This window comes from Macrotis lagotis, chromosome 5 (assembly GCF_037893015.1).
Source record: "Macrotis lagotis isolate mMagLag1 chromosome 5, bilby.v1.9.chrom.fasta, whole genome shotgun sequence".
Taxonomy (NCBI): domain Eukaryota; kingdom Metazoa; phylum Chordata; class Mammalia; order Peramelemorphia; family Peramelidae; genus Macrotis; species Macrotis lagotis.
The window spans coordinates 263,264,591-263,279,230 of NC_133662.1; the positions used below are offsets into that span (position 1 = coordinate 263,264,591).

The 14,640-nt window shown below is 37.3% G+C and overlaps 1 protein-coding gene across 8 annotated transcripts in view; it reads left to right on the plus strand.

Annotated features, from left to right (window-relative positions):
• The window catches only part of GIGYF2 (GRB10 interacting GYF protein 2), a 182,014-nt gene that overhangs the window by 48,799 nt on the left and 118,575 nt on the right, over positions 1-14,640 (plus strand). For 4 of the 8 annotated variants that reach the window (XM_074189688.1, XM_074189689.1, XM_074189691.1 and 1 more), the window contains 2 exons: positions 5,629-5,686; positions 14,187-14,270. Coding sequence is in view for 5 of the 8 variants with exons in the window: in XM_074189691.1 (XP_074045792.1) it covers positions 14,230-14,270 (41 nt within the window). In the remaining 3 variants the exon portion in view is untranslated. Of the gene's footprint in view, positions 1-5,628; positions 5,710-14,186; positions 14,271-14,640 lie in introns of all 8 variants that reach the window. The other 4 variants (XM_074189686.1, XM_074189694.1, XM_074189693.1 and 1 more) reach the window with 2 other exon arrangements.

Here is a 14,640-nt window from a genome sequence, read left to right on the forward strand (position 1 = left end):
TTCATGCAAAATCTTTCCAGGCTTCCCTGAATTCCTATCCCTCCTGGTTTCTAATAGAACAATAATGTTCCATCACATACATATACCACATTTTGTTAAGGCATTCCCCAATTGAAGGACATTTACATAATTTCCAATTCTTTGCCACCACAAACAGAGCTACTATGAATATTTTTGTACAAGTGATGTCTTTTTTTATACATTAGTAAAATATTCTTGTTTAAGAGTAAACATTAATACCCCCCCCCCAAATGTAGACCCTCATGAAAAATAAAGGAAAGAGAAAAAAATGTTCTGTCTGTGTTCTGATACCATCAGCTCTGACACGGGTGGATCACGTCTTTATGATAAGTCCATCGTAAAAGTTATTTCCATATTTTCCCACTTGTTGCTGATTCCTCCCTATTACCTCATATATTACATTTTCTCTCTCCTTTCGCTCTGTCCCTTTTCTAAAATGTGCTGTGGGGTAGCTGAGTGGCACAGCAGACTGATCACCGGCCCTGGGGCCAAGAGGCCCCAAGCCCACATACCACCCCTGAGATCCAGCAACCACTCAGTCCTGTGGTCCTGGACAGGCCACCCATTCCCAGCCCCTTTCAAGAAGTAAAAAAGAAAATGTGTTTTTATCCTGACTATTCCTCTCCTATGATCTACCCTCTCCTCTATCACCCACATCTTTGTCCTTTCCCCCTTCTCTGCTTTTTACTCAAGATGTCTATACCCTTTTGAGTGTGTATGCTGTTAATGCTCTGAGCCATTATCTGATGAGAGTGAGGGTTCCCTTATTTCCCCTCGCCTTCCCCTTCCATATCAATGAAAAATATCTTTGTAAAAAAAACAACTTATCTTTTATATGAAATACTTTAGCCTAGTCCACCTCTCCTTTTTCTTACTCCCAGTGCATTTCCATTTTAGCCATTGATTCCATTTTTACAATATTTTACAATATATTATATCTCTCCTGTGCTTCATCTATAAAAGCTCCTTCTACCTGCTTTATTAAATGAGAAGTTTTATATGAGTATTATAGTATCATTATTCTATGCAGGAATGCATGCAGTTCATCATCATTAAGTCCCTCATATTTTACCTTTCTCCTCCGCTCTCTATACTTCACCTGAGTCCTGTATTTGAAGGTCAAACTTTCCGTTCAGCTCTGGTCATTTCAACAGGAACATTTGTAATTCCTCTGGTTCATCGAAAGTCCATCTTTTCACCCTGGAAGAGGATGTTCAGTTTTGCTGGGTAGTTGATTCTTGGTTGGTTGCATTCCAAGCTCTTTTGCCTTGTGGAATATTATATTCCTAAGAGCCCTTAATGTAGTTGCTGCTAAGTCCTGTGTGATCCTGACTGCAGCTCCAGGATATTTGAATTGTGCCCTTCTGTCTGCTTGTAATATTTTCTCTTTGACTTGGGAGTTCTGGAACTTGGTTATATAATATTCCTGGGGGTTGTTTTTTTTTTTTGTTTTTGTTTTGGCTCTCTTCTTTCCGGTGGAGGTTGGTGGATTCTCTTAATTTCTAGTTTGGATTTCTTTAAAAATGAGGTCAAGGCTCTTTTCCTGATCATGACTTTTAGCTATCTCAATAATTTTTAAGTTATCTTTCCTGAATCTGTTTTCCAGATCAGTTGTTTTTTTCAATGAGACATTTCACATTTTTTTCTAATTTTTTATTCTTTTGGTGTTGAAGTATTGTGTCTTGACTTCTCATAAAGTCATTAGCTTCCTTTAGCTCCATTCTACATCTGAAAAATTTGTTTTCCTCAGAGAGCTTTCTTATCTCCTTTTCCATGTGGCCAATTCTGCTTTTTAAAGCATTCTTCTCCTCAATAACTTTTTGAACTGCTTTATCCATTTGACCATTGCTAGTTTTTAAATGTGCTATTTTCTTCAGCATTTTTTGGGATCTCCTTGACTAAGCTGCCGGCTTCTTTTTCATGTTTTTCCCTGTCTCATTTCATTTTCCAATTTTTATTCTATCTCCCTCACTTGATTTTCAAAATCTTTTTTGAGCTCTGTCATGGCCTGAGCCCGATTTCAGTTTTTCTTGGAGTCTTTAGATTCAGGAGCTTCTACTTCCTCATCTTTAGATTGAGCATTTTGATCCTTCTTGGGATCATAGACAAAGAATTTCTCAATGGTCTTCCTCCTTTTTCTCTGTTTACTCATTTCTCCAACCTGTGCCTGGTTTGGGGGTGCTTCCTTAGCTTTTGAGTATTATTGGGTCACCCCACTGGTACCTTTATTTCTCCAAGGTCTTATGCTGTCTTGCCCATGCTTTGATATGTAGATGACCACAGCACTCCCCTCTGCCTTGGAGCTGTGAGGAGGGTCTCTGCTATCTTAGTACAGAAGGCCAAACTGCAAGCTGGATCTGAGTGTCGGCAAACAGCAGAGTCCTGCCCCAGGGAGAGCAGAGAGATTTCTCCAGTCTCCCCTGCAGGCCACCTTAACTGTCTGTGGGCTGGGAGCTCTGGAAGTGCTGGGTGGTTTCTTCCAATTCTCGCTACACGTTCTGAGACTGGTTCTCCTCCCTCCACACACATTCTGGTGCAGCAGATTTCTGTCACCTCCCCTTCAAGCTGTTCCCAGTGATCCCTGGGCTGGGCTGGATTTCTTTCCAACCCCAGGTCCTGGTGAAACACCTTTCCCGCAGAACTTCTAAGTTATCTTGGACTGGGGAAATGTATCACTCAGTCTTTCTGTGGGTTCTGCTCCTCTAGAGTCATAATTTGATGGCTTTTGGAGTTTGGGGGGGGTAGGAGTTTCTGGAAAATGCTGCCTTCACGCTGCTATCTTGCCCCCCCCCACACACAAGTAGCTAACTTTCTGTGATAGTAAAGAATTAGAAATTGAGGGGATGCCCATTACCTGAGAATTGGCTGTCTAGTTGTGGTATATGATGGTGATGAAATAGAAATCCACTGTAAGAAATGATGAAGGCACAAAGGAAGACTGACATGAACTGTTGCAAACTGAAATGAGCAGAAGTAGGAAAACATTGTTACAATAACAGCAATATTATAGAGATAATTTCCATGAAGGACTTAATTCTGATCAGCACGATGACCCTACCATGATTCACTGGATTCCTGATAAAATATGCTCTCCATATTTAGATAGAGAACTCATGCGTTCAGAGTACAAATAAAAGTCTATTTTCCTTGCCTTTTAAAAAATGTGGCTAATATGATCTTTGCTTCACAACACTTAAAATAGAGGTTAAAACATTTGTTATGGTAGGATAATACCACATATGGAGTATCATTGCCTGAGAAAATGCAATTATTGCTGATGAAAATCAAACTTTTGTTCCTAACTATATCAAAACTATTGTCAGAAAGATTCCAAGTGATGTCATAAGATCTGGCAAACTCTAAAAAACTCTTTAACATTCACTCAAAAAGTTTTGTGGGATATTTTTAGTTGTAGAATTCTTGAACTCTAGAAGAAAAATTGCTCTAGAATAAAAATTCTCAAATGGAGCTAGAAAACTATAACATGACTTTGTACCATGCCACGTTTAATGAAACGTGAAACAATTTACTCAAGAAATGCAGATAGATGTGCTTCAGTATCTTGAGAACTCTGGTGTTTTAAATCTCATTGGAAACCAGTGGGTTTCAAACAAAGTTAGAGTTAGGAAAATGTAGTTTTATGTTAATGAAAGAATTTTTGTAGAAAATTTGTAAATGCAGTATTAAATTAGAAAGACAAAAAAGGATATATGGTGCATGTTCAAAGTTTTTTTTTTAACTTGAAAAGTTGTAATGTTTATTGTCCAATTATTGTGTTGTTGTAGGGTTCGAGATAGCCTGTCAAAACATTTGGCTAAGATTTTCTGGTCTCCATTGACTTTACAGTTGAATTGTCAAAAATTTTTGTCTTATACATGTTTCTCTTAAAAACCTGTACAATGAGCCCTCTACTTTCTGGTTCCTTGTAGTTTGATGGAACCTCTGAGAACTGTTGGTAATGTTTGGCATTTAAAACCCTGGGGCAGCTACTTTTCTATCCTTATTTAATAATATCCTACTCTTTATGCATTCCATTCTCTTAGTTCCCCAACCCTCAAGCTATCTCCTCCTATATCCCTCCATTCATAATGAAACTTAGGGGGAAAAAATCTGTCTTGCATCCTTGTCTCTTCTTGTTCAACCCTCTTCAACCCTCTGCAGTTTCCCACCATATCAAATTCCTCTTGATCACACCTGCTGGCCATTCTCAATCCTCAGACTTCTTGACTTATGCAGCTATAGCATTTGACATAGATAACCCTTACCTCCTGATTATTCCCTCATTTGGAGCTTTTCTTAACATTTTTTCAGTCTTTAAATTCTTGTTTCTACCTGTTTAATTTGATTGAGCCTTTTTTCATATTCTTTGTTCTTTTGCCATTGATACTGCTTTCTTTACTGTGTTTATAGTCTCTCCCTCTCCCTCTCCCTCTCCCCCTCTCCCCCTCTGCCCCTCTCCCCCTCTCTCCCCCTCCCCTCTCCCTCTGTCACCAGTTCCTGTAGGTTTAATTATCCTTGTAGAGAGCTGCTCCATCTATATAGTTAGCACTTGTCTTTCTCTGAAGCTCCAAGAAGCCTGTTAGACTAGGAGACATTTTGAATTGGTAGACATTACAAAGTCAGAATAACCTCATTTTTAAGTGCTTACAGTTTCATACTTTAACTTTTGCTGATTTTGGAACACCATCTGGCTTAGATAATGGTACTGTTAGAATACATGATTGAGGGGGGCTACCAGACACCTTTGGAGGGTTTAGGGATAGGAACGGGTTAGTTAAGAGTCGACAAGTTTTAAAATGTATGTAATAGGAGTCAGATAGGAGGAATAAGGGCATGCCTTGAATTCCCCCAATAACAATGACTGATACGTGACAGATCTAGAATACTTTTGGGGGCAGAGAGCAACAACAAGATTGTAAAAAAAAGTATTGTTGAATTTTGGCCTTAGAAGACTTGAGTTCTGCTATGTAAGTGTAGTGCAGAGGTGGGGAGTAGATGCTCTTAGATGCTAATGATGTTGCATATTTTAATTTTTGATACGAAGGATAACTCCATGGGGAGGGGATGGAGAGAGCATTGGAAATGAAAGTGATGGGAAAAGAAAAGCAAATTAATGCATTTAAAAAAGCCCATCACAAAACCGTAGGTTCTTGTCCTGGCTTTATCTGGGTGACATTGGACTTGAGATTTAAATTTCTCGAATCTAAGTTTTCTGCAAAGTGTCACTATTTCTTGATCTCTATAACTACGTTATAGGTTTTTATTACCACTTGTCCTGGTTAGCATCTGCTAAAGCATTTTGTAAACATACAGCTGTTGTCGTTGAAGATTAAATGAGATCACATATGTAAAGTGCCTGGCTACATCAATGGAAGCTATTATGTAAAGTATTAGTGTGAAGGGATTTTACACATTTCTATTTTCTTTCTCTTTCAAATTCTTGTGAAGAAAGGTGCCTAAAGGTGTTAGTGCAGGGCAGTGGGTGAAGAGGAGGGTGCTTACGTGATTTGAATTGACTCTTAGGTACTTCCTGTAGTGCAGTCTGGCACTTTTTTAAAGAAATTGTACAGTATTTAATTTTAATTTTTTTTGAATTTTATTTCTCAGGTGCCAAGCTCCCTGTTAATCTGGGCTTGTTCCTGCTTTCAACAGATCCTGAGTAAAGGTACAGCCTAGCACAGGGAATGGGTAAGGAATAGAGTTGAAGGCCTTAGCATATATAATATTTTTACCTAAGGGTGGAAATATTTTACGCTACTACAAGGGACTATTTGATAAACAATTGAAAAGAGAGGCAGAAAGCATTTCTTCTTATGATCATTTCTCAGTGAATCATTTGACATTTTCAATAGTTAGCTTAAAAGAAAATTGAATTTTTATGACTTCAAACATGCTTTTGAATATTGTGATCTGCTTCATTTCTTAATTGATACTTACAAACTTGTTCTAATTGCATAAATTTGTTTTTTGAAGATGCTAAAGTGATGTGATGATGTTGGCAATTTTGATTTTCAAACAGATCAATTTTTAAACACATCAAAGATTCCTGGAAAATAGGGTTCATTCATTAGTTTACTTATAATTTTAAAAATTCTAAATTTTTAAACACTGACCATTTCCTTTTATAAAAAGGAACAAACAAGAGAGCAGTGAATATGAAATCATATCTCTTATTCCTCATAACTTACTTTAAAAAAAGATTTATAATTTATCACATAACTTTCTTCTGTCCAACTTATCCTTTACATTTTGAACTTCTTTTATGTGAATTAAAAAAAAATAGTTCAGGGGCAGCTAGGTGGATTGATAGAGCACCAGCCCCGGAGGCAAGGGGATCTGTGTTCGAATTTGACATCAGACAATAATTGCCTAGCTGTGTGACCTTGGGCAATGTCATTAGCCCCATTGCCTTAAATAAAATTAAAAAAAATAGTTCAGTAGACTCTTCAGACCCCCCCCCCCCTTATCTTGTCCCTCAGGATTTCTACTCCCACTCTCCCCACTCTTCATCCTCCTTCGAGAAAAAACACAACTCTTGTTAATGGAGAAACATAATCAAATCATACACACATTGGCCATGTCCATCATTTCTGTCATAAGATGTGAATTTGTATAACCTACTTCATCATTGGACCTTCATGATTTTGGCCGGTTGTATTGAAAGACTCAAAGTCTTTCAAAATTTTTTTTCTTTATAAAGATTATTTTGTTTTATAAATTGTTCTACTTTTACTCACTTCATTCTATAACATTTCATACAAGTTTTCCCAATGTTTTTCTCAAATCATCTCATTTTTATTTTTGTTTTCTCAAGGCAGTGGAGTTAAGTGACTTGCCCAAGGTCACACAGCTAGGTAATTATTATGTATCTTAGGTTGGATTTGAACTCAGGTCCTCCTGACTCCAGGACTAGTGCTCTCTGTTCACTGCACTACCCCTTGTTATTTCTTTTTTATTTTTTTAGTTCTTGAAAGGCAAACGGGGTTAAGTGGCTTGCCCAAGGCCACAGGGCTAGGTAATTATTAAGTGTCTGAGACCAGATTTGAACCTAGGTACTCCTGACTCCAGGGCCAGTGCTTTATCCACTATGCCACCTAGCCCCCTCCCCCCCATTATTTCTTAATGGCATATTCACATAACATTTGATTTATGTTCTGTAATTTTCCCATCCATTCTCAAATTGATGATCACTCCCTTGGTTTCTCCACTTTGCTACAATAAAAATAATTGCTATAAATGTTTTTGTTTGAATAGAACCTTCCCTTTTTCTTTGATGTCTTGGGAATCAGTAATTCAGGGTCATAAGGCACATGTGGCTTCATGAATTTGATATTTCATTTGATATTCACAGTGACTTCCAGTTCACATCCCTTCCATCAGTTCATTAGTATTATCTTCTCAAATCTCCTCCATCTACTGTAATTTTGTTATCTTTGCTATTCTGATAAGGTAGAATGTCAGAGTTGATTTAATTTATATTTTTATTAGTAAAGACTTTTGGAACATTTTTTCATAGAGCTATTATTGATAGCCTAAATTTCATCCTTTATGCCTGTTATGTCCTTTGGCCAGTATTATGGAATGGTTCTTATATATTTTTAAAAATTCTTTATATATAATCTTACATATCAGGCCGTTATTAGAGAAATTTGTTGAAAGTCTTTTTTCCCCTGAGTTTAACTAGTACGCTTTAACTGCATTGTTTGTGCAGAAACATTTCTATTTCTTTTCATTAGAATTGTGCCTTTTATTTCTTGGTATAAATATTTTATAAATTTCTACCATCTTTAATCAAGAAGTCTTCCCTAATCCACAGTTAATAAAAGAGCTCACTGTCCTCATTTTCCTATCTCTGAGTCTGTATCCATTTTGAGCTCTTTTTGGCATATGGCATTTGGAGACTTGGGTCTAAATGTAATTGCTCCAGATTGCTTTACAATTTTCCTAGCAGTTTGTGTTGAATTGGGAAAGGAGAAAATCTCATTCCTCAGGAGTTCCTTGAGAGCCAGAACTGCCTTATTATATTTCCATTGTTTAGCATGTAGTACTTAATGGATCTTTTTATTCTTTCCTGCCTTGGGGAAGGGGTAACAGCCAAGACTTGAGACCTGTGAAAAGTCAGATAGATGTCCAGGGACATTATTGATTACCCTGCTGAACTCCTTCCTTGGTGATTAACAAACTTCCACCTAGTCATACCTTTTTCATCCCAGTGATTCTGTCCCCCGTGATGATCAGTCAGATCTTGTTCTCCATCCCTTTATCTCCTGCCCCCTTATTCTCCTCAACCAAATAAAATACATTGTCCCCTGTCCCCACCCCCCACCCCCACCCTATACTAAAGCTACCTCCCTTTTCATTGTTTTCCCTGGAATACCTACTTCTTAAAGAACAAAGGAAATTTTATTTTAATCAGTTCCTTTCTCCTTCCCTCCATCTTCTGATCTTTTCTAAGACCTGACATCTTCCTGCTAACAGCCTTTCTAGTCATCTGTTCCAATTCTGGTTGCCCTTTTACTCTTTCTTTTCAACTCACTACTTTCTATTTGCCACTTTCAATCTCAATATTCCACCATCTCTCAGAAACCTCTCCTCCTTTGATGTTCACTCATATCTACCAGCCATTCAAATTTCTATTATCTGCTTCCTCCTAACCATCAGGACACTCCCCTTCTTTCCTCAGTGAATTCAGTGCCAGGCTGCTGAACTGAGCTGGTTGAAATCTTGAACTCAGGCTGAATGGAACTCCTACAAGTTTATGTTATATAGTCTCAACAGAGTTTTGGGTTTTTTTCCCCCAGGTTTTTGCAAGGTGAATGGGGTTAAGTGGCTTGCTCAAGGCCACACAGCTAGGTCATTATTAAGTGTCTGAAACCGGATTTGAACCCAGGTATTCCTGACTCCAGGGCCGACGCTTTATCCACCATGCCACTTAGCTGCCCCTGAACAGAGTTCTTACAGGGACAAGCAAGCCCTTTTTATCTCCCTAATCCATTCACATTTCCACTTAAACAATGACTTTTACCTTTTAATCCCTCCCCAAGCATCCCTGAGCTGATATATATTCTCTCTTAACTGAGAATCTTGTCTCCTGTTTTACTTCCTCTTTTTGTCTTACAGTACTCTGGTGCCTTCCTCCACCTGTCTCTCATAATGAGGTGACCTTTTACCTTGTTGAGACCAAGCCCTCCAGATCCCATTCCATCCTGTATTTTCCTGCAGATTGTCTCCTGTCATCTTGACTTACTGTTCTGTACTCCGTCTCCCCCCACTGCTTCCCTATTGCCTTCAAACATTGCTTTCTGCTGCCCAAGTTGGGGGGGAGGGGATTCCAGGGAAATTTTGGAGCAAAACAGGGATGTGGGTCAGCCCTTTAGCTAACTGACATTGATTCGTTAAGCATCTTGTCACCATCCTTATGTGCCTTGCACGCACATATATGTGTGTGTATGTGTGTGTGTGTGTATATATATATATATAAACCAAAACTTTTGCCTATTTAAAGTTTATGTTCTTTTAAGAGGAAACTACATCTATATAGAGAGGTAAATACAAAATGTATAAATATAAAGCAAGTGGCAGTGTGGATGTGTTTACAGTGCAGTGGTAGCCTCAGGAATACCTGAGTTTACTGCCTGCCCCCGAGAAATCCTGACTGTTGGACCTTTGGCAAGTCACCTAAGATGGAAGTGGACTTGAAACTTCCCAAGCCACATTGTAGGCTCAGAGGTGTAGAAATGGGACTTCAGAAGTTGCATCTAGTCCATTTCCCTTATTTTACAGTTTTGGAAATTGAGACCCAAAGTTGTAAATGAAGTGAGTGGTAGAGCCAGCTCCTCTGACTCGGTGTCAAGAACTGTTGTATCATGTTACTTTTCTATATTCAGTCATAAATTATTTAAATTGCTTTTAAAGGTACAGTAGCAATTAAAGTTGGGACCAGAAAGAGCTCTACTTAGATCCATTCCATTGGAAACTAAGGAGGCTTATTTTGTGAGAAATTTAATATAGATGGAAATTTATTAACTTTTACTTAAACTAATGTTTTCTGCATATGATGGCTTAAAACAATTCTTAGAAAATATCAAAAGTATACGTGGTTACTTTACGAGAAGAATGATGGGAAGTGAGAGAAATGGAGAACATTTTTTGGATTCTTGCAGAGCAATCACGGTTGATTTGACTGCTGTCAATGAAATCACACATCTGATCCAAAATGAAAGGCTACATACAGTCCTTGGGAGTGTGGTGGGGTGAGGGCACTAACAACTGGGATAGAGTTAGGATGGAGTTCCTATAGGATCATTGCTTTTTGATTGTGTACTTCAATCAGCAAAAAATTTTGAGGATGTATCTCCATTATTTCTTTTATTTAGTTTCATTCAATAATTCTTTTTTCTTTCCCTTCTTTGAAAAGAAAGCAAAACAAAATTCTTGTAATAAATATGCCAAGTCAAGTAAAACAAATTCCTGGATTGGCTGTGTCCAAAAAATGTCTCCCTCAGCACCCCGATTCCATCACTTCTTAGGATAGAACTTTGCATTGTGAATTTCTTAGATTCACGGTTGCTAAAATTTACGTTATATATGTCATAAAAGTCAGATAAAAACAGAATCAAAAGCATGTGATAAAGGTGAAATATTGATCCTAGAGTCAATTGAAATCTATTGGAGTTTATTGAGTAGAGTAATGATATGTCCATACCTGTACCTTAGGAAAATTACTTTGGCAGCCTTGTGGAAGATGGAGGGCTGAGAAACTTGAAGGCAAAGCTAACAGTCTATTGCAGTAGTGTAGGTGAAAGGATTTTCATCAGAGTGGTGGCAGCATGAGAAGAGATGGAACAAGTATCAGGGATATTGTAGAAATGATAGCACTTGGCAACTGATTGATTACATGGGGTGAAAGACAGTAGGTTTTGGAAGGAAGGTAGTGAATTTTATAATGCAGAGTTTACAATCCCATCCATGCTTGCTTTTTTTTTTTTTTTTTTTTTGCCATTTTCCATCCACTCAGAACCAAAGTGGGATGGAACTTTTATAGGTTGATAAACACTTATAAGGTGATAGAGGAGATTTAGTGGGTAGGGCATGTTGGAATAGATGGAAGAATTTTCCCAGTGTCTCTCTTGTATCTGTTGTAGGTGATCAGATAATGCTTAGGTTATAATTGCCCAATGGAGACAATCACAGAAAGAAAGGGTCAGAATTTGTTCAAGGGACTGGGGAGGGTTGGTGGATAAGAGTAGGTGTCGTTATTTTGGAGACAAGCCCCATAAATAGTTATTGCTTGATGTACCCTTTGGGATCAGACCATCTTTTAGAAGCACCATTAATCGTCTTCCACTGACTGTTGTCCTCACTACCTCTTTCTAGTCTTCCAAGACCTGACTCCTTGCTTTTTCTATTATGAACTTACTCGTGTTTCCTACATACTTAAAAAAATCCTCACTTTAGGTAGAATACTTCTACTTCTTTCCTCTTATTCTTTACTAATTTCTTTCTTACAAACTTTTGATCTCATTATTCAGTAGAAACCACTGTCCAAAGCTGCCATCATCTTATAATTGTAAGATTCAGTGACCTTTTCTTGAAGAACTCTCCTTTGACACTTTTGATTTGATGCTCTCCTGAAATTTTGTGAAACTTCTCCCTTCTCGGATCTCCTCTGACTTAACTTACTTAATTTAACCATTTCTCTGTCCTCTTTGTTGACTTTCTCAGTCTCTATTGCATACTCATCAACTTATTGTTTCCTGAGCCCTTTTTTCTTTCTGGTTTTTTTTGTGTTTTTTTTTTTTTTAGGTTTTTGCAAGGCAAATGGGGTTAAGTGGCTTTCCCAAGGCCACACAGCTAGGTAATTATTAAGTGTCTGAGACCGGATTTGAACCAGGTACTCCTGACTCCAAGCTTTATCCACTATGCCCCTCTTTCTGTTTTCTTACTTGCTGACCTGAAGCAAATAAAACAATGTCATTACCTTCAGTGCCTATTTCAGCCACCATGTCCTTGGCCAATACAGTGTGTGGTGTATAATAGGTGTTTAATAAAATGTTTAATTTTTACTGATTGATTGAACTGCTACTTAAAAGAGGGGGAAAAAGCATTAAAAGTAGTTTCCAAGCTGTTGCAGAAGAATGCCTAATTATAATCATTACTGATGATCTTGCATAAAGTAGCTCAGATTGTTTGGATTTCTTTTTAATTGCCTACTATACTTTTTTTTTTTAAGATTTTTCCAGACAGTGGGGTTAAGTGGCTTGCCCAAGGCCACATGGCTAGGTAATTATTAAGTGTCTGAGGTTGGATTTGAACCCAGGTACTCCTGATTCCAAGGCTGGTGCTCTATTCACCCTGCCACCTAGCTGCCCCTATACTTTTTTCCTAGTTAAAAGCTTTATTCAATCAAAAATGGAAAATAATCTTTGCGTAGAATTTCATTGATTTCACTGATAATTTTTGGACTCTTGGAAATCCTAAAAGAGCAGGTGTTTTCCTGTTGTTTTCCTAAAATTATGATTTCCCAGAAATAAAAACCATGAGATGTGCAGATATAATGCATACTATACTTTTAATTCTCATTTTGAATTAACTTTATTCTTTTATATAATAGTCAATAATCTGACTTTACAAAAAGCAAATTGATTTGGAAATTGCTCCCACATCAGCAATGTTAGTTTCTCTTTATTTAAAATATAATTGGTTTTATTTTTGCTACTTTACCTTGTTCAGTGCCTTCTGATTCTTATTGGTAATTTATTGGACATGAGACTTGGGTCTTCTGCAATTTACCTTATTTCTTTTGAGCTATAATTTTTCATGTTTCGTGTTGTCCCTTTTTGCTTGGAAGTTACAGGATACTTAATATTTTAAAATTATTTATAAAATCTGAGGGATTTTTGGTACTTTTCTTTACCTCAAGCCTGTGCTATCCATAGTGACATAGAACTTGCAGTTATTTTCCTCTGAGTCTTTTAAAACTTTTTTTGGACTTACCATGAACAGTGAAATGAGATAAGTGTATGTCCTATGAAATGATGTTTCCTGTTGCCTTTATGGTATGATAAAACCAATGCTGTCAATTCCTATTAAAGAGAATGTGAAAACAGGAGTCTTCCTTCCATTTAACTGTACCAGTTTATTTTCTGGTTTCCTTTATAGGACTCATGTCAAGGATTCCTAATAGTCCGTCCTCTTTTCTGACACTTTTGTAGCAGAAGTGGATGAGGGAGTTTCTCAGAAAAGGCTGAGAGCTGTTGTGTAATTCATATTGAATGATGGACTTGCCTATCTATCATGGATGTTTGATAAATACTTGTGGGTTGATCAGTTCTCTGCAGTTAGAAGAGCTACCTAGACATTGTGAGTCCAGTGACTTTTCTAGGGCCTCACAGCCAGGTTGTATCAGAGGCAGGGCTTGCTTGATTTCCAATAGACTTCTGCCTTGCCTCCCGTGCTCTGTCCTAGATCTCAGAGCCTTTACCAGTGGATTGGAGCCTGAGGTGTCCCTGTTTTAAACAATAGTTTCCTTGGTGTAAAATGGAAGAATTAGATTTGACCATCTCTAATAGCCCCTTGGATCCTGTGAATTCCTTGATGTCATCATTGCTGTCTAGTAGGGAAATCATGCTTTAAGAAGCTATTGAGGATTTGGTCTGGGAGCCTGCCCACTAGTGATATTAATATTTTTATGAAGCAAATAGATTTTGACTTCTAAACTACCAGTATAATTTGGATATGAACTGTTAGAAGGGTTTGTATTTTAATGGTGCCTGCTCTTTTGTCATCAACAGGGATTACAAATTGCAGTCATTGTGATAGTTATTTGAGGGTAACTGGCAGCAGCCCTTTGTCCGCCTTAGTGTAGAACTTCTTCACCTTTTTTATGTTATGGGCCCTTTTAGCAGTTTAAAGCCTATGATCTCCTTCTCAGATAAATGCATAAAGTCCAATACATACAATAATGAAAGAAACTAATTAGGTTGAAATACAGTTACCAAAATACTAAACAAGTTCATGGATACAAGGTATGAACCCTTGCTCTAAGGTTTTTCTCTACCTTTTTGAAAATATTAGTAGGTTCCTTATTCTCAAACTACAAAAAAGACCTTGAACTTGGTTCCAACTCTGTGACTAATTTTTTGATAATGGTCTTTTTTTCCTAGGTATTTCACATTAAAAAAATCTCCTGTAAAAATATTGAAAAGAATGGCAGCAGAAACTCAGACACTTAACTTTGGGCCTGAATGGTGAGTTTCTCTTTTTATTTTTTAAATTTCATTGACTATTGAGTGATCTTGGGAAGTGCACCTTCTGTCTTTCATGGAATTTTTACAACAGCTATCATAATATTTGTATATAATATATAGGAAGTGTTTGTAAGCAAACAGCACAGTATTCTTAAAGGCACTTGGAAAAATCTGAAATTCAAGGTATTTTTATTTTTCCATTTGGGTCCTAGACTTTTGACTTAGATGAAAAATGAATATACTTTTATAAGACTCAAGGAATATTTTGAAGCCAACATTTGATTATCTGTGCTATGGGAGAAAGTATTATTTTCTGTGTCAAAGATTGATTAATAACAAAAGACTTCTTTTTGAGTGTTGAAAGCATATA